At 41.2% G+C, this 20363-nt stretch overlaps 1 protein-coding gene across 3 annotated transcripts in view; it reads right to left on the bottom strand.

Annotated features, from left to right (window-relative positions):
• The window catches only part of VPS26C (VPS26 endosomal protein sorting factor C), a 45278-nt gene that overhangs the window by 11003 nt on the left and 13912 nt on the right, over positions 1-20363 (bottom strand). For 2 of the 3 annotated variants that reach the window (XM_032175151.1, XM_032175150.2), the window contains exons 2-3: positions 5972-6115; positions 3962-4111 (exon numbers count right to left, since the gene is read on the bottom strand). The exons of the other annotated variant lie outside the window; for it this stretch is intronic. In XM_032175151.1, the coding sequence (XP_032031042.1) occupies positions 3962-4111; positions 5972-6115 (294 nt within the window). The remainder of the gene's footprint in view (positions 1-3961; positions 4112-5971; positions 6116-20363) is intronic. 3 annotated transcript variants of the gene reach the window in all.

Genomic DNA, 20363 nt, shown 5'->3' with positions numbered 1-20363 from the left:
CAAATCCCTGTCCGTGAGCTGAGAGACTATTTAAAAATGTAATTCTACAGCAGGACCACTGTTGTAATGCCAGTCTTTAAAAAAAAAAAAAAAAAAAAATCACATAATCCACGTTTAATAAAGTTAGTTGTTGTTTTAATCATCCAGGAAAAACTTCAGAATTATGTCAAAAATAATTTTCATAACTGGGACTCTATGCATAACTGAATCTTCCAAGAAGCTATATTCGCATGAACAACCTGTCCACATGAAATAAGAAGTTACTATATATTTAGGTACTACTGGGAGAGTAAAATATTGTTTAAGAGAATCATCCCTTGTCTGCAAGGATCTTTATGTGGAATATATATACAATATATATATTCTTTTTTTGTTTTTTAATACGGAGTCTCACTCTGTCACCCAGGCTGAAGTGCGGTGGCGTGATCTCGGTTCACTGCAACCTCCACCTCCTGGTGTCAAGTGGTTCTCTTGCCTCAGCCTCCCGAGTAGCTGGGATTACAGGGGCGTGCCACCATGGCTGGCTAACTTTTTTTTTTTTTTTTTTTGAGACGGAGTTTCACTCGTTGCTCAGGCTGGAGTGCAATGGCGTGATCTCGGCTCACTGCAAACTCTGCCTCTGGGTTCAAGCAATTCTCCTGCCCCAGCCTCCTGAGTAGCTGAGATTACAGGCACCCACCACCATGCCCGGCTAATTTTTGTATTTTAGTAGAGATGGGGTTTCACCACGTTGGTCAGGCTGGTCTTGACCTCAGGTAATCCACATGCCTTGGCCTTCCAAAGTGCTGGGATTACAGGTGTGAGCCACTGTGCCTGGCCTAATTTTTGTATTTTTAGTAGAGATGGGGTTTCACCATGTTGGCCAGGCTGGTCTTGAACTCCTGACCTTAGGTGATCTGCCCACCTCAGCCTCCCAAACTGCTGGGATTACAGGCGTGAGCCACGGTGCCCAGGCCTGTCCATAGTTTTAAAGTAGACTTCTATAAAAGGAATTTTTAACTTTGAAAAGGGATGACTAGGATCTCTATAAATTAGTGCTGAATATACAATTTCAGCAGACATATTTTATGTTATAGTATAAACTCTGCTAGCACAGCTACAAGAGTAAAGCAAGAGTAGAACAAACCTAATAAAACTTGCCTACAATTTAAATTATTGTAAAAAGAAGAAGGAGATGCACAAAGGGCAACTACGGAAGACTCTGATGATGGCATGAAGTATCTAATAACAAAGACAAACATGAACGCAACATGACTGAGAAGAATGTCAAGCCCTTCATCTAAAAAACGACAAGCAAACCAAGCCTCTGGAGTCAGGAATATAATACTGGCATTTTATACATATACATATATATGTGTATATGTGTGTATATATATATATTTTTTTAATTAAAAATTTTTTTCTTAAGAGATGAGGTATTGCTATGTTGCCCAGGCTGGACTTGAACTTCTGGACTCAAGTGATTCTCCTACCTCAGCCTCCCAAGTGGCTGGGTTTACAGGTGCATGCCGCTGCACCCAGCATGTCTATATCTTTTAAATCCTTTATTCTGCCTTATGATTTTTACCATTTTACATGGTTACAACACAATTCAATTTATCAATGAAAAATTTCTTGGCACATCATTTAAGAAAGATGATATTAGGGTTTAGCAACAAAAGTTTCTATCCAAAGAAATGTGCCTATGTTAACCTTTAGAGTAAGTGCAGTAAGCAGTGGGGGCCGAGGAGTGCTGGTCTGGACCCGCAGGCTGAGGCTGGCCTGTGTGACCACAGGAAGTCACTGCCGTCTCTGGGCGGCACTTGCTCTACTATAAAACTGTAAGAAAAAGACCTGCCAAATAATGGCGTGAATGAATGAATGGATGGATGGATGAAGACAGATTTAAAAAAACATAATCTGAGTTTCTCTTATTTTCTCAAAAGAAGCAAAGACAAATTTCGATATGAATCAACAATTAATCGATACTTGAGAATTTTTACAAATTCTGATAGGTGTGCAAATGTTAACTGTAATTATAGAGACGAATGTTCTTAGTTTTTGGAGATGCGCAATGAGGTATTTTGAGATGAAGTATCAAGACCCTGAAACTAACTTTAAAATGATTCAGAAAAAAATCTAATTTTTAGGTGAACAAAGATGGCAAAATACTATTAAGTGCTGAATGACAATAAGTGTGATAAGCTCATGGAAATCAGAGGTTAAGCTAAGAAATCTCTTCATTGTTAGAAATCGGTGAGATAGTTGGGGAGGTACTGAATTCCAAACTGTAGTACTCTGAGGTTAACCCTCAAATGGTAAAATCTGATGACAAAAAGACGAGGGTAGGGGCAATTATTCCCTTTACTAAGGAACTGACCATCTGTTAACTCTCCTGCTATATTTTAAGTAGCCTCCAATTTACACACAGCTCTGCAGGAACACAAGCACACAAGCTTTTTGTTTGGTTTTGTTTTGTAGAGATGAGATCTTGCTTCGTTGCCCAGGCTGGTCTTGAACTCCTGGGTTCAAGCAATCCTCCTGCCGTGGCCTCCCAAAGTGCTGGGATTACAAGCGTGAGCCACTGTGCCTGGCCAGCACACACGTTTTCTATGTATATCTGAACATCTGTCTTGGCAACATGTGGAAAACGATGAGGTTTCCAATTTGACTTTAAACAAATTCATCTTCTTTTGGTAAGTCTTGATAAATGCAGGAGTTAACAAACATGATCACTGAAAAGGTGATCTTATTCCAGTTTCTAATGAACATATTCTTATATTTTTAAATAAACCATATTAAAGAACTACCGTGTGGATAAAGCAAGTCGATACTGATTCTGGGTAGATAATAAAAATAATTTTCAAAATGAAATGTTCAAGATATCTTCAGTATTGCCAAAAAGGCATTTTTCATTCAGTTTCTTTCAGGGTGGAAACAGTCCCAACCTAGAAAGCTGATCAGAAGACTCCTGCCCACATACCAGCAATTGGTATCTGTATGGCTACGTAAGCAGCTTCCTCTGAATCCAGGTACTACTCAGTCATCACTGCTGCTGCCTTGGGGCTGTCCAAAGCCTTTGGTGCTAACAATAAAGGACTAGAAACACTTTTTTTCTTCACAGAAAGATGTACATCATACTACATGTGTTTCTTCTGGACAGATCTCTTAGGCAATTCATAAAACTCCCATACAGATGAATCTTTAAACACTCACAGGGGTTTGGGGGGCTTTTATTTTAAAGGTTCTATTATTTTCAGCAGGATAATGTATCTACTAAGACCAAATTATTAACCAAAACTTAATAAATAAATAAAAAATTCCTGACTTTCATCCCTCTTGCATATAAGACTGAAGAGTTTTGTCTCATCCAGCAAGGGAAGTGCTGCGAGGCTGCTATCACAAAAGTATCTTTCTTTCTGGTGAATAAAGGAAAGGCTCTCTCATCCCGCGTGGACTCCACACTACTCCTGAGACAACAATAGCAGACTGTCAAAGACGTCCTTAGCCAGCAGAGGTAGACAGGAAGTCATAATCCACTTCCCCTCATTGACAAGGTTTGTTCAGTAAAGAATACCAGCCTATGTCAAAGTAGTAGCCTTTGGGTGTTAAACAAAGAGATACTTGTAAGTATAAAATAGACAAGTTAATGCTAGTGCCAGAAAGAAGTTAGGGCATATCTGTTACCAGACAATAAAAGCATCCCTTACAATGTGAGGTGGCCTGAAAAGAGCCCAGAAGAAACAGAGGGAAAAGAAGTGACAGCACGAGTGCCTTGAAGCTCCCATCAGAAATAACGGCCATACATCAAATGCATTTATCAGGGAAAAATGAGAAATTAACGTCGAATATATATGTGAGGTCTCAGCAATAAACACAGTATTAAATTCTTGGGCCCGTCTACTAACGTTGAGAGAAAGACCACACCGTTTTTCAGAAGAAAACTTGTGAAGTCAGTCACGTGGGACTAGGAAGCTCTCACCTGAATGTTGACAAACACGCCATGATACGTCTCATACAGAACTTTGTTACCCTTCACGTGCAGAGGAAATTCAAAAGGGATTTCTGTTTTGCCGCTGGGAAATTTCCCGGGCTTCACCATTTCTATGGTGCTGTTGATAATCTGGATAGGCTGTAAACAAAAATCAGTTCAGTCCATCAACATGCACTTGGAGATGTCCTTTCCAATTACTAATAACCTTCTGAAGGACACGGCACCCTGACCCCCTGGAGGCCACCGTCCTGCTGTCTTGGGCAGCTCTGTGCTGGGTCTGGAGATGAACAGTGACTTGGCTCTTTTTTTTAAGACTCTGGCACAATAATGATTCATCTACAACATGAGACACATAGGTGCCTGAGACACATGGGAACTGAACTGATATATCCCTTTCTCCTCCCCAGGTATCTCATTTAACTGTTTTAACAACCCCCATCTTCAGGATCAAGAAGCAGACCCAGCACAGTGAGGCTGCCTGGCTAACAGGGTTGACGTGTGAACCCATAGCTCCCCCTCACCGAGCCCCGTGCTCTTCCGGGCAGTGCTGCCTCTGCTCCTGACAGCCCACCAGCTTCCTCAGCGCCTTCCTGCTGCAGCCGCTTGGGGAGAGCAGGCCTTTCCTCCAGCCCTATGGCCTGCACAGACCTCCTCAGCTGGGCCTCCAAGGAAGAGCAGGAGGGTACTAACATTTGGAACCTGCCTTCAAGGCATGTATTCCTGCTTTTTAAGCATTTATAGTTTAACATCATGGCTCTGAGAAGACCCATGACTTAGGAAGTGAATCTCTTAAGTACTAATGGATTAAAATGAAATTGTAGAAAACATAGGAAGCCCCTAAATCTGAACACTGTGAATGCACCTTTCTCTGTATTCATTCTTTTCCCCACAAAGCTTAAAGCATTAATATGTCCTTCAGGAAAAGGAAACTATGAGAATAGAGAAAGAGTTTACATTCTGGAACACAAAACTCTACCCTAAATGACAAAAAGAACAGTTACTTGCTCTATTTTCATCTTACCTTAGTGTCAAATCAACGGTAGCATAGACACAGCTAATAAAATAGCAGTTTTGATTTTGGGAGGCATGTAACATAAGCCACAGGCACAACTTCTCAGAAGAGCTATGATCTTTTTTTTTTTTGGAGATGGAGTTTTGCTCTTATTGCCCCAGCTAGAGTGCAATGGCGCCATCTCAGCTCACTGCAACCTCCGCCTCCTGGGTTCAAGCGATTCTCCTGCCTCAGCCTCCCAAGTAGCTGGGGCACACGCCATCGCACCAGGCTAATTTTTTGTATTTTTAGTAGAAACGGGGTTTTACCATGTTAGCCAGGCTGGTCTCAAACTCCTGACCTCAGGTGATCTGTCCGCCTTGGCCTCCCAAAGTGCTGGGATTACAGGCGTGAGCCACTGCACCCGGCTGTGATCTTTTTAATGGCTGAAATTAATACATTTATAGTTCTCCTAATCCTATTTATCAAATGGGAATAAATATAAGCAGACTTTCAATAACGGGATATACTTAGAAACAAAGTATCTCCATTTTTGCAGGTTGATTAGTAAATATCAGAAGTATAACTACCACCATCCCTTGCAAAATAACAACAGATAACAATAAAGGCACACAGCAAGTGAAACCCACCATAAACATGTCTTTTTTAAGAGACATGGTGTCTTGCCCTGTTGCTGAGGCTGGAGTAGAGTGCTGTGATCATAGCTCACTGCAGCCTTGAACTCCTGGGCTCAAGGGATCCTCTTGCCTCAGCCTCCTGAGTAGCTGGGACTACAGGCACGCACCACCACACCTGGCTAATTTTTAAAGTTTATTTATAGAGATGGGGTCTTGCTAAGTTGCCCAGGCTACTCTCAAACTCCTGGGCTCAAGTGATCCTCCTGCCTTGGCCTCCCAAATTACTGGGATTACAGGCCTGAGCCACTGTGCCCAGCCCAACATTTCAATATTGAACTAAAAACTTGCAATCTAAGCATTCTTTCTTACCTTAACAGAATTATAAAAAGCTTCAAACACACCCACACTTTTGGCACTGAGCTGGAGGTTTACAGTTCCTTCCATGGTCAAAGACACTCCCTGGTGTTGGACTGAATCCTTACTCGATATGACCACCACGCCAGAGAGCACTTCCTGGGAGAGAAAAGACAGCCACCAATCAAATGAGCATGCTTCCTCCATTCTACCTTGTTTATCAGCAAAAGCAGGTCTCCTTCATCATCAATTTGTTTAAAGACCCAGACATTCACTGAGACACCTGGATACCAGGGTGGAGAAGGCCCAGGTCCTGGTAGGGGACAGATGCCCACTGATAATGACGTGGCAGCCTGGACACACCTGACGGGGAGCACCAGGGTGTGGGGATGAGAAACCTCGTCCCGTCACTGCCTCTCAGACATGTCTTCATTCCTGGTTGGGGAATCTCAACAGATGTCTGAGTTCAAGAGTGCAAAGAGAAGGGCCGGGGCAGATGGTAAGTTCCCAGTGATATCACACATGGGCGTGGATGAGGTCCCTTCAAAAGGAACACAAGAAAATAAAACCCTGTTCGTTAGGCTCTTTACAATAGCGCTGACTAAAATGACAGCACATCTGCAAATGCATGAGTAATTTAACACAATGGTTAGCCTGGTGTCCTTTCTGCCCAGAAATGCCTACTGTGAGCAAGATTGGAGATTATTGGTGCCATCCACGAGGCAGCAGCATGCCACTTCCCAGAAGGACTGCCCTGTCCCTGTGGTTCCTGCTCACACCAGGAGGCATCGGAGCCTCAATTCCCTTGGTTCACACATCATTGAGAGGCTTCACAACAGATCATCTATACATTTATCTGAAGATAATTACTGAGTAATAGATTACGGATAGTAACTACATTCGCTACTGGACAGCAGTTTCTTCCTGTCACCATAGAACTGGATAGTCGCAATCTGTTACAGGGGCTTGAGTGGAAGAGGAAGTTGAGGGGATGAAATAGCATCAAGCAGAACAGAAAGACTGAATCCACAATCCACACAGAACAACACGTCTTAGGCTGGGCGTGGTGGCTCATGCCTGCAGTCCCAGCACTTTCAGAGGCCAAGGTGGACAGGTTGCTTGAGCCTAGGAGTTTGAGACCAGCCTGGGTAACATAGCGAGACTCCATCTTTATAACTAGTAAGAAAAAAAATTAGCTGAGTGTGGTGGCACCCACCTGTGGTCCCAGCTACTGGGGAGGCTGAGGTGGGAGAATTGCTTCAGCCTGGGTGGTTGAGGCTGCAGTGGGCTGTGACTACGCTACTGCATTCCAGCCTGGGTGACAGAGCAAGACCCTATCTCAAAAATAAACAGTAAAAATAAAAATTGGCCTGCAGATCAAACCATTAAAAAACATCTGTCCTACTGGTGTTTAAATCTGCTTATCTTTTATTTCTTCTAGTTATCCAGTGAAAAATTTTTACCAAGTTCTTACTTTAACTTGAATTTTGGAAGCCAGAAATATTCTATGTCCCTTAAATGTGCTAAGTATTTTGTTTTTGTTTCCACTCCCCATCCCAAAGCCTTGAAGTCTAATTAAAACAAACACGATCATCTCCATTTTAAGCAATCTTAAGAATAAAATGAGTTCTCCTTGAATTCTGCTTAAAATGGAGATGACTGTGTTTGTATCAATGTTAATGTTTAATGTTTAATTTAATGTTCCTAAAAAATTCCTAAGCAGACTTAAATAAAAATTCCTGTGAAGTAACTTAAATTCTAAGTTTAATTAACATTAATTCTATTAATTTTTTGTATAGCCCAAATTCAAATGGAAATTTAATATTAATAATTTAGGCCAGGTAAGGTGGCTCATGCCTGTAATCCAGCACTTTGGGAGGCTAAGGCAGGAGGATCACTTGAGCCCAGGAGTTCGAGACCAGCCTGTGGTGCCTAGTGGGACTCCTTCTCCACAAATAAAACAATTTTAAAAATTAGCCAGGCATGGTGGTGTGCTCAGGAAGCTGAGGGCAGAAGGATCACTTGAGCCTGGGAGGTGAAGGCTACAGTGAGCCATGAATGAGCCACTGCACTCCAGCCTGAGTAATAGAGTGAGACCCTGTCTCAAAAAAAGAAAAAAAAAAATTAAATCCACTAGTATATTTTTTAAAGTTTACTTGACAAATATGTCCCACAAATAAATGAGACAAAATAATTTGTGAGCTTTATTAAACAATACAGTAGCACTTGAGGATGGTTCCGTTCCTATGCAATCATAACACTTTCCGTCAATCTCACGGGAACAGATCTCTGGGTCTCACTGATTGGCATATTCTAACTATGACATCAGTAAAGCCTTTTCCTCCCTTAATCCCTGCAGCATAGGAGGAAAAAAGTAGTGACATACCTCGGAAGTAAGCAGAGTAAATATTTTATGACTCCAGGGATTCTTTAATCATTCTTTCAGTGAGGCACAATGTAGTACAGAAAACACAAAATTAACGTTTGTGGATAAATTAGGTATTCTTATAATATACAGGTTTATTCAACTCCTACCAATGAAAGAAGGATAGGGAGTTAGCCCACCTGAGGCCGAGGAGCCAAGGGATTTAGAAACAGGAGATGATTTAACAGAGGCAACATCCGTCTACACAATGCTTGACTGATCCTGGCAGAGGAAGATAGGATACACTGGAAGAACAGACATTAAGGAAAACCCAAGATCTCACCAAGAACTTCTCCCTCAGATTTTTGTCTAGACTTTCATCAGGAAGACATAAGATTTATGGCTCCAGACAGTACTAATACCTCGTCCAACATCACGAGCAGAGGCCTTCAACTGGGGGCCATGACTACAAAGAGGGGCCGTTCACAGACTGGCAATGAACCCAGAAAGTATACACCGAAATCGTGTGCAGGGTGCTACTGTTTTGGGAGAAGAGCCGTAGCTTTTGTCTCATCATGGAGGAGGTGCCTGGCCTGGGAAAGGTCATATTGTCAAGTGGGAGGAGGAAGAGGCGCAGCCCCGTGTGGTGTGCGTGCTCATCAGAGAAGCCAGCACAGACACTGGGACCCACTCGCGTCACGAAGAGCCGACCCCTCTTCAGGGTGAGTAAAGGAAAGAGCTTTCATTTGAGGAATGTGAATACTTTTAAGTTTTCCAGCCCAGAGACACTGAAATGAGACGGCAGCCCCGTCCTCCCCTTCTCTGGGTTGTGCGCATCTCTTGAAACTACCTGCTTTTGCCACCAGCAGCTAAGCTATAAATTCCCTCAATCATACCACATCCGAGACTACAGCCCGCACCCTAGAGCTTAACAATGAAGAGCCAACCGCCCATCAATGCCATTTCTGTAAGCCAATGAGAATTCCTGACAAACAACTTTGTATCACCCCACTCCCTGTCCCCCTTTCTTTGCCTTAACAACCTACTTGTAATACAGGTGAATGGAGTTCATATCCAAGGTCACTGGGTCTGTATCTTCTGGGCAGCTGTCCTCTCTTTGACTCAAGTCAGCTCTTTATTATACTTTATGCCTCAGCCTCTTTGTTTTAGGTGGACAGAGGCGATGCATCCAAGAACCACACCACTCAGAGCCTGCTTCGAGGGGCTCCTCCAAGTCCCTGCCCTGGAGGAGCTAAGTCTGGAGAGAGGCCTGAAGCTGCCCATCTTCAACCTCAGCCCAAAGAGCCGCCTGGAAACAAGCATTCCGAAGGCTACTGGCCACCCTTGCTCTTGTCAGCTTTGCTGGCTCTCACAGCAGAAACCACTGGCAAGTTTGTTCAAAGGGGGGCAAAAGCAACCACCTTTTCTAACTTTGTATTCTCTTTTTTTTCCTCATTCACTCTGTCACCCAGGCTGGAGTGCAGTGGCACGATCTGGGCTCACTGCAACCTCCGCCTCCTGGGTTCAAGCAGTTCTCCTGCCTCAGCCTCACAAGTAGCTGGGACTACAGGCGTGCACCACCACACCCAGCTAATTTTTTGTATTGTTAGTAGGGTTTCACCAATGTTGGTCAGGCTGGTCTCGAACTCCTGACCTCAAGTGATCCACCCGTCTCAGCCTCCCAAAGTGCTGGGATTACAGGTGTGAGCCACTGCACCCAGCCTAACTTTGTATTCTCTAAATGTAAAAGGCCACTACCAAACTGTACAACTCTTTTTCTTATTTGTTCTCTGGAATAAAATGCCAAAACCATAACAGGAACTCTGGATTTAAAAATGGTGGCATCAAGTCAGCAATCCCCTCTTGACTTCCTGGAAATCACCCAAAGAATGAGAACCAAAACCACCAACTGCGTTTTCGGCGAAGCAAGGAGATAGCTAAATACCATGAAATAGGTGGAAGAGCTGTTAAAAGAAGTAAAGACTGAGCAGGGGGACATGTGATGAAAAACGGAAACAAGGCCCCCAGCTCTGCAAACGTGCTTCTTCTGGAAAGTGAGGGTACGCCTGGGAACAGCTGAGGCGACACCCAGAGAGGCATCCTGTCAACCCGCCCCATGCTGGAAGCAGTCGGTCTCTGCAGTGGTGGAGACAAGGAGCCCCTCTGCAAGGTGCAAACGCCCCACAGCTGGTTACTGCATGGGCTCACGCAAAGTCAAGATGAAAGAAACTCACACGTAAATCCTCCGGCTATTAGAACACTCCAGCCAGCCTGGCCTAGGAATAAATTCATCTCCTGCAAGGAGAGGTTAAAAGGAACCAGCAGAGGAGCACATGACATCTAATGGATTAAAAAATCAGAGTGGGAAGGGAAAGGAAGGATGGGAAGTGAGGAAGGAGAGAAATACAAGTGGCAGATGAATACGAAAGCCAGATCAGGTCACTATTCTACTTAGATTTTTAAGCAGCTCGCCATCTCACACACACAGTAAGAGCCACAGAGGCCTACAAAGGGGGACCCGCCCTCTCCTCACCTGACGGCCCTCATGTGGGGGGCCCTCTGCTCCCTCGCTCCTGCCCTGGCCCCCTTGCCATTCCTTTCAGAGGCCTGCACATTCCAGCCTTAGGCACCTGCCCATGCTCCTTGCTCCACCTGCTTGTTCTTCTCAAGATACCTGCAGGACTCGGTTCTGTGAGCCCACATTTGAAACTGTACTACTCCTTCCCTAGCACTCATTATCCCCCCTCCCTGACTGACTGGCTCTGTGAAACTTACACCTTCCAAAATAAGACAAAAGTGCCTCCCTATTTTATTTGTTGTCTGTCTCCTGCCCTTGAACATGAACTCCACCAGGGCAGAGTGATTGGCAACAGTAGGCATTCAATGAACATTTACTAAATGAATAAACGATCATTCGCCAGAAGAAAAATCCATACCATCGAGCAGATGAAAATGGTGAATGTACATTTCACCATGAATTTTTAAAGTCCAATGAGACAGTTGCTTCTATAAAGGATGAACACAAAACAGAGCTACAAGAGCTCAGGGAGGAAATGGTGAGGCAAAAGGAAGAGATAAAAATATAGGAAAGCTCAGAAAAGAAGTAAAAGGAAAAAATCAAACCACCAAAGAAAACAAATTTAAAAGGGACTAAGGATATATGCAGGGCAGAAATGACAAAATCCAAATAAATTAAATGAAAATTTAAGAAAGAATTCAAAAAGAACCACAAAGACAGAGATAAAATTGGAGACAGGTGACGAACACACAGCTATGCCTAATTAAGTTCCAAATAAGAAAACTGAAATAATGAAGCAGAACAAATATTTACTGTGATAATTCAAAAACACTCAAGGGCAAAGGAATTAGGAGCACTCAGTGAAAATACTCTGTAGCAAAAGTGCTCTTATTCAAAAAAGAAAATATCCTTTTGGAGTCAGGAAAAAAGATCAAGTCACTCATAAGAGGAAAAGAAACCACATTTCTCCATAGCAAAATGGAATTCAAAATGCAAGTAGAATGATACAACAATGCTCAAGGAAGCGAAGTGTGACCCTAGAATTTATACTCACCTAATCTGTTATTTCAGTGTAACTGAAAGTTTTAAAAGTGCAAAAATAAAAAAACCCAACCAAACTAAAAAAAAAAAAAAAAAAAAAAAAACATATCCCAAGCAATACTATATAAAAGTCCTTCTTAAGGAATATACTAAATAGTAAACTATAGCTATCCAAGAGATGGCTAGAAAAACTATGTCAAAGGAACCAATTGTGAGGATTAACTCCATTTAATTGTAAGAAGAAGATTGAGATAAGTGATGATTATAACGAAAGAAGAGAATGCAAAATATAAGTCCTGACAATGTAGAATGTAATCGACAATAGTTGGGAGACTAAGAGAACTAGAATCTAGGAAGTAGTATGATGTACATGGCTTCCTCATCTTTGACAGCTGGGATTTAAAAATGTATTATTCAAACCATACTTCCATACTTTTAAGACAGGGTCTTATTGTCACCCAGGCTGGAGTACAGTAGTGTGATCACAGCTCACTGCAACCTCCACCTCCCAGGTTCCAGTGATCCTCCTGCCTCAGCCTCCTGAGTGGCTGGGACTACAGGCACACACCACCACACCCAGCCAATTTTTGTATTTTTTGTAGAGATGGGGTTTTGCCATGTTGCCCAGGCTAGTCTTGAACTCCTGGGCTCAAGCAATCCTGCCTTGGCCTCCCAAAGTGCTAGGATTACAGGTGTGAGCCACCGCACCTGGTCTACACTTTTCAGTATGGTAGCTGTAAGCCATATGTGACTATTGAAACTTAAACTTATATTAATAGTTAAAATTCAGGTCCTTCCATTTCAAATGTTTAATAGCCACACTATGGCCAGTGGCTATCGTAAGAGACAGAGCAGATAAGAAGTACATTCACATCATCACAGAGAGCTCTACTGGACAGTGCTGATTTAAAATTAATAAATCAAATAATGTTGTACAAATAAACTTAACAGAAGTAAACAACAACGAATACTATAAGTAACTAAGATCAGGTAGTAGTGGGAAGAAAGGGAAAAGGAAAGAGGAAATATGCGAATTTACCATTGTTCACAGTAGGAAATTAATAAATAATGTCTAAAATGTGAAGATTCAGGTACAATAAAAAGTTGCAAGGGTAACAGTTAAAACAAAAATAAAACTCCAGATGACTAGAAAATCATACAAACAACATAAAGCAAACAAGACAGACTGCAGAAAGATGTTTCAAAAGCTACTTAAAAACACATTTCCCCCAACCAAGCAGGAATGACAGAATTAATGCCAAACATATGTCATATTAACAAATGAGCCAAATTAATGCCTATTCAAAAACAGACATTAATATTACATTACAAGGCAAAACCCAATTGTATGTTGTATAACAGAGAAGCACCTAAAATGGCAGGGGTGGATGGTGGATTTGGAAAGGATAAAAAAGAAAGGATAAGCAAAGGCAAAGAAAGAAGGCATGGATTGTCATCTTAATATCAGACAATGCTGAATTCAGAGAATGAAGGATTAAACAAGACAAAGGGTACTTTACAATTCTAAAGGAGCAACTCACAATAAAGACTTGTGAGGCCAGGTGTGGTGGCTCATGCTTGCAATTCTAGCACTTTGGGAGGCCAAGGCAGGAGGATTGTTTGAGCCCAGGAGTTCAAGACCAGCCTGGGCAGCATAGCGAGACCCTGTCTCTAAAAAAAGAAAAAGACATGTGGTATTTACTATCTGCGGCTCAAACAGTGTGAACACTTGTAAAGCAAAAACTACAGGGAATAGATTTAAGGAGAAACTGAGTAAAACAAATTCGTTGTGGGAGATGTTAATTTACAGATCATGACCAATAGAGTAGACAGAAAGAAACAAGGATACAGAAGACCTACGTTACATATCAACAGGGTATAACGAACTGGCATACATAGATCTCTATACACTGAAAACAGAGAATATGCTCTTTTCAGTGCCCATGACATACTTTTAAAAATTGGCCAAACTGATCCCTTAATAAGTCCAATAAGTCTTTCTTCTGGGGGTGGGGCGGGGGGGAACAAAGCAAATTATTAAATAATCTAATCAAAAAAGAAAAACACAAATATCCAAAATAAGAAATAAGAGCAGAAATACTAGAAAAATGGAGGTAATTAAAAGATAATATTCAACACTATTCAACTGTAGGTAAGTAAATTTGAAAAGCTAAGTGAATTATTTTCTGGGAAAATATAACTTATCCAAAATCACTCCGAGACATGAAATCCAAGCAAATCAATCATCATAGAAAAAATAAAGTTCTAAATAAGGCCCCCAAACCCGACAGCTTCACAGGAGATCATTCCCTGAATTCTTCTGTGTAAAGAACAGAAAATTCCACTATAAAACTATTAGAAAGCAAGGAACTTAAAAAAAAAATAAAGCAAACATAACAATGACAGCAAAATAAGACAAAAGTCTACACAGAGAGAGAGAGACAGGAGAGAGAAGAGAGAAAACTAGACTATCATTTGTAAATACCAGCGCAAAGGTCCTAAATAAAATATTAGCAAATGCAATCCAGTAGCAACTTAAAACAACACTATACATAACCAAGTAGAATTTGGTCAAGGAATATAAGCGTAGTTCAATAATGAGAAAACTGGTAATACAACTCATATTAACAGCTATTAAGAGAAAAATTATATATAGTCATCTCCATAGATGCTGAAAAGGCATTTGATAAAATTTATGCATTCTTAATAAAATTCTTAGTAAAATAATAGAAGGATGACCAAATATATCTACCTTACCCCAAAGCCAGCATCAAACTTAATGAGAAAACAAGGTATCATCCATTTAAGTCAGGAAAAAAAGAAGGATGTTCACTATCACCACAATTAACGTTCTGCAGGTACTAGTTAATACAATAAAACTAGAGAGAGAAAGAGGTAATTCAAAGGCAGGAGGTAAAATGATCACTACTTGCACATGATATGAGTGTATACCTGAAGAAACCCAAAGGAATCCACTGAAAAACTACTAACAACATGAAGAGAGCTTCAGAAAAGATGACAGCTGGGTACAAAATTAACACAGAGAAACCAGTAGGTATCACATATAAACCAACAACTAGTGAGAAGACACAATGGAAGAAATGGCCTTATTTTCAAAAGGAACAAAAAGTTAAAATATTATAAGTCAATTTAACAGGAAATGTCTAAAACTCCCAGATGACAAAACTTAAAACATGCCTGAAAGCCACAAAAGAAAATTTGAAGAAATGGCCAACTATGCTGGATTTTGAATGGGAAAGATTTAACGCCCTTAACAAGTCTACTTTCCCAGAAGTTGGTTTATAAAGGCAACCTAATCTTAAAAGAAAATAACACCACAATTGTCTTTCTTTTTGAGGGGGAGATGGCGGGAGTGGGAGGGATACACTAGACAAGCTGATTCTGAAGTTTATATGCAATGATAAATCTGAAAAGAAGAAAATTGGAGAAACTAGCCCTGTGAGCTATTACAATGCTACTATACTTTACACAGTGTCGTACAGGACACATGTTCAGGCTGAAAGATCAATAGAACAAAAGTCTAGAAATAGACTCAGATAGTATGGGAAGCTAATGTTTGATAAAGGTAGCATTTAAAATCCATAGGGAAGAGAGGGAATATTCAGTAAGTGATATTGGAAAACTGGCCAGAGAACTCAACCAAAAAAAATTAAGTTGGGCTGGGCGGGGTGGCTCATGCCTGTAATCCCAGCACTTTGGGAAGCCGAGGCGGGCGGATCACCTGAGATCAGGAGTTCAAGACCAACCTGGCCAACATGGTGAAACACCATCTCTACTAAAAATACAAAAATTAGCCAGGCATGGTGATACATGCCTATAGTCCCAGCTACTCAGGGGGCTGACGCAGGAGAATCACTCGAACTCAAGAGGTGGAGGTTGCAGTGAGGTGAGATCACGCCACTGCACTCCAGCCTGGGTGATACAGTAAGACTCTGTCTTAAAAAAAAAAAATTAAGTTGGACCATACTGAAACTTTTTGTGTATGACAAATGTAGCAAATACTTAAATGTAAAAACTGAAATAATAAAAGCTTTGGACAAAACCACAAAGAATAATTTTTATCATATCAAAGTGGGAAAGGCCTTTCTATGAATGACTCAAAACTCTGAATAAATATGACCACAAATATGACTATGTACAATACCACCATATAAATGATAAACTAGCTAAAATACCTGCAACTGAATATAACAAATTAGCAAAGGGCTGATTTCCCTAATATTTTAAGAACGCCTAAAAGAAATCAATGACAGGCCGGGAGCGGTGGCTCACGTCTGTAATCCCAGCACTTTGGGAGGCTGAGGTGGGTGGATCATGAGGTGAGGAGTTCAAGACCAGCCTGGCCAAGATGGTGAAACCCCGTCTCTACCAAAAATACAAAAATTAGCCAGGTGTGGTGGTGCACACCTGTAATCCCAGCTACTCAGGAGGCTGAAGCAGAAGAATCACTTGAACCCGGGAAGTGGAGGCTGCAGTGAGCCGAGATCACGCCACTGCACTCCAGCCTGGGCAACAGAGCAAGATTCCGTCTCAGAAAAAAAAAAAAAAAAAAAAAAAACGAAGAAAAAAAAAAAAAAACAAAAAAAAAAATGAAAAAAAAAATGGGCAAATGATCTGAACAAAGAGCTCACAGAAAAGGGAATGCATATTGTTCCTAAACACAGAAAAATATGCTCAATTTCAACAAAAATATGATACATAGCAATTAAAACAAAGACAAAAAAATGTCATTATATTGTGTTGCCAGAAGGGAGGCAATAAGCCTTCTCTGCATTGCTGGGGATAACCTAAAATGTTGCAACCTCCTGCCGGCTATTTGGCAAGACCAAAAACATTTACAAACACATGGGCCCAGCAGATACATTTGCAGATGTGAGATGACTTATGAACATAGTTATTCACTGCAACACTGTTTGTAAATAACAAAAGATGGTCGACAAACTAAATTCCAACAATAGGAAAATTGTGAGTTTTCTTTCAACAATGTGGAGATCATTTACACTAGTACATATGGGGGTGCAGGGCTAGTTTCCTTCATTTATCTTAAGAACTGACTCCTTATTGCATATGGATCAGCATGTCCAGTCTATGCCCTTCACTCCCATACATTCTATTTTTTTTAATTTAAGCTGTATATTGCACCATTTGTGAAAAAGGGGAAGAAAAAGCACATTTGTACATATTTACTTGTAGATGCATACAGTATCTTTGGAAGGAATCACAAGAAATTGATAGCCGTGGTTGCCCCACAGGAGAAGCCCTTGATGAATAGGGTGGGCGAGGCAGGGGGTATCGATCTTGAAATTCATGAATGTTGAACCCTGTGAATTGATTACCTATTATAATGAATCCATTTTTAAATAAAACAAAATCCCAGAGTGGGTAGCCTTTAGACCTCAATGTACAAAGTTCTAAGCCTCTTAAATTTTGATAACCCATGGGCCTAATAGTCTCTCCTCAGAAAAGATCTGAAGATTGTGTGTTAAAAAGTCACATTTCTTTGGGTTAGTTCTTATTTTGGACTTGAACACAACTGCTAGAAAAGTAGAAGTCCTCAATGCCTCAGCCATTCTCTCTGCAATGCTTTTCCTTTCCAATGGTCCTGGCAGTGTGATGCACCATGACAGCCCATCTTCGTTCCCCACAGTCGTGTGCATATATCTGAACAAGGCCTTCCCTCCTAAACTACCTGAGATTCTGACATCCCATTTGGTCTAAAGATCCGGTACACCTACAGTGAGATGCCTTTTTATTTACCAATGAGGACCAAATGCACTAAGTAGTGAACTAACATGAAAACAAAACACCAAGGTAAGTTACTGAGCTGGGTGGGAAAACATGAGTGAGACAATTAATTGCTTGTTGAAACACTCTACCCTTCCTTGGTAGCACTGAGAGACCCATTTTGATTAGAAAGCGGAAATCAGAAACATTAAAGAGATTTCAATGTGTTGGGTCTCCCCATCTCCACTATTTTATATCACTGTTTTCCGTCTGGTTTGAAAAACAGGATAAACAATCCCCAGATAGTTCTCCACATGGTAAGTAATGGCCAGTATTACGTGATATTTACTTAAGTTTCAGGAAAGAGAATTTTGCATGGAATACACCGTCTCCAAACTATCATTTAAACTGGGACACTCCAAAGCAGTTCATTTCCTGGTACAGAAACAAACAAACAAAAAAACTAAGACAATGCCACTCAGCCACCCCATTCCTAGAGTTTAAAACCCAAGTGAAATGAAAGCTATGCTCACACAAAAATCATGCCCAAGTGCTTTTGGCAGCTTTATTCGTAATCACCCAAACGTCTTCTACAGGTGAATAGATGAACGAACTGTGATACAACTATGCAAGGGTGGACAAGTCGGCCATCAAAACGAATGAACTATTAACACACAACCTGGATGAATCCGAACAAAATGCATTATGCTAATGATAAAGCCAGATTCAAAGGCTACAAAGCACATAATCATATTTATGCCAGTTACGTGACATTCTGGAAAAAGCAAACTATAGGGACTGAAAACAGGGGCTACAAAGGAACACAAGGGAAGTTGGGGGGTGTCAGATCTGTTCCATATCTTGAATTGTGGGTGGCTACAGTCTCAAGGAACTTTATACTGAAAAGAGTCATCTACTGTTTGTAATTATACCTGTTTTTAAAAAACACAGAAATTATCATGTATAGGAGGAAATAGTTATACTACTTTCTGGACAATTAAGTCATATTCTAAAATTGATTAATGTTTAAGTAAAATCTACAAAAGTTAGTTCACTAGCAATGACACTGTAACAAAATAACAAGATATCAATTTACATGGCTTACGTACATGTGCTGCCAATATAGAGAAATAATACCATCATTTGACAACTTGTTTGGCATGCTTGCTGTGTCAGACACTGTTTTAGGCACTTGGACATGGCAGGGAACACAACAGGTGAAGCCCATGCTCTGGGGGCTTATGTTTTAGTATCACATTCTGGGGCAGAACATGGTAAAACATAGCTGGTTCCTTCTAAGTATGGCATAGTTTAGACACAGGCATCAATACCAAGTAAAATGGGCTGACAAAAAGCATACTGTCCAATAGTGTGATGTGAAACTTCAAGATCTGAAACTTTCTTGAGAGCCTGGAAAAGAAACTGAAGCCACTGAATAAAAGTTTAGAAGAAAGGGAAAAATACTATTCATAAAAGGTAAACATTAATAAAAGTAAGAATATGCAGGGTCTTTAGCAGCAGAGTATTAAATTCTAATCATTGTGTGTTGTGTGGCTTCAGGAGTTAGATAGCACATATTGACAAAATTATGTTAATAGAGACTACCTGATTTCAGATTTCAATATGGATGGAGCATCCCTAGTCTGAAAATCTGAAATCTGAAACGTTCCATAGTCCAAAGCTTTCTGGGCACTGACATGACATTCAAAGAAGACCCGCATTTCGGATTCTGGATTTTTGGATTAGGGATGCTCAACCATTAAGTATCTACAAATACTCCAAATCTGAAAAAAATTCCAAAATCCAAAACACCTCTAGTCCCAAGCATTTCGGATAAGGACTATTCAAGAAACAACATTCCAACTTGTAGGTTTACAAAGTTGACATTCATTTGGAACTATTGGCATAAGTGCATGTAAAGATTTCAGACTATAAACCAAACATTTAGGAGGGCTCCAATTACAAAGGAGCCTGGAGTTGGCATAATTACAGGCCAAAGTAATGACCGTGGAACACAGGGAGTCTGCCAAAGAAAATGCTCTGTAGAGCCTGCCCACACTTACATATGAACAATCCAAAGAGCCATCAGATTGAAATCCCAGTCAGAGTGAAATCATGTATGAATGACAATAGTGCAGCATTCAAATCCAAGCCAGGATGCAGGCAAACTTCAGAGTAGAGGACAAGAGACGAGTCTAGCAGCAAATGAGGCTAACAGCCTAAAGGGCCTTTGTTAGAAAGCAAGAGCACGGCTAGGTGGGGTGGCTCGCCCTGTAATCCCAACCCACTTTGGGAGGCTAGGATGGGAGGATCACCTGAAACCAGGAGTTTAAGGCTGCAGTGAGCTATGATTGTGCCACTGTGCTCCAGCCTGCGTAACAGTGCGAGACCCCATCTCTAAAATAAGTAAGTAAATAAAGAAAGAGCTCAGGCTGGGGGCGGTGGCTCACGCCTGTAATCCCAGCACTTTGGGAGGGCGGGGCAGGCGAATCACCTGAGGTCACGAGTTCAAGACCAGCCTGGCCAGCATGATGAAACCCCATCTCTACTAAAAATATAAAAAACAGCCAGGCATGGTGGCGGGCACCTGTAATCCCAGCTACTTGGGAGGCTGAGGCAGGAGAATTGCTTGAACCCGGGAGGCGGAGGCTGCAGTGAGCCGAGACATTGCATTCTGCCTGGGTGACAAGAGCAAAACTCTGTCTAGATAAAAAAAAGAAAAGAAAAGAAAGAAAGAG

This window comes from Hylobates moloch, unplaced genomic scaffold (assembly GCF_009828535.3).
Source record: "Hylobates moloch isolate HMO894 unplaced genomic scaffold, HMol_V3 SCAFFOLD_14, whole genome shotgun sequence".
Lineage (NCBI taxonomy): Eukaryota > Metazoa > Chordata > Mammalia > Primates > Hylobatidae > Hylobates > Hylobates moloch.
The sequence above is the reverse complement of the archived record's forward strand: the minus strand, read 5'-3'. Positions and strand labels throughout refer to the sequence as shown.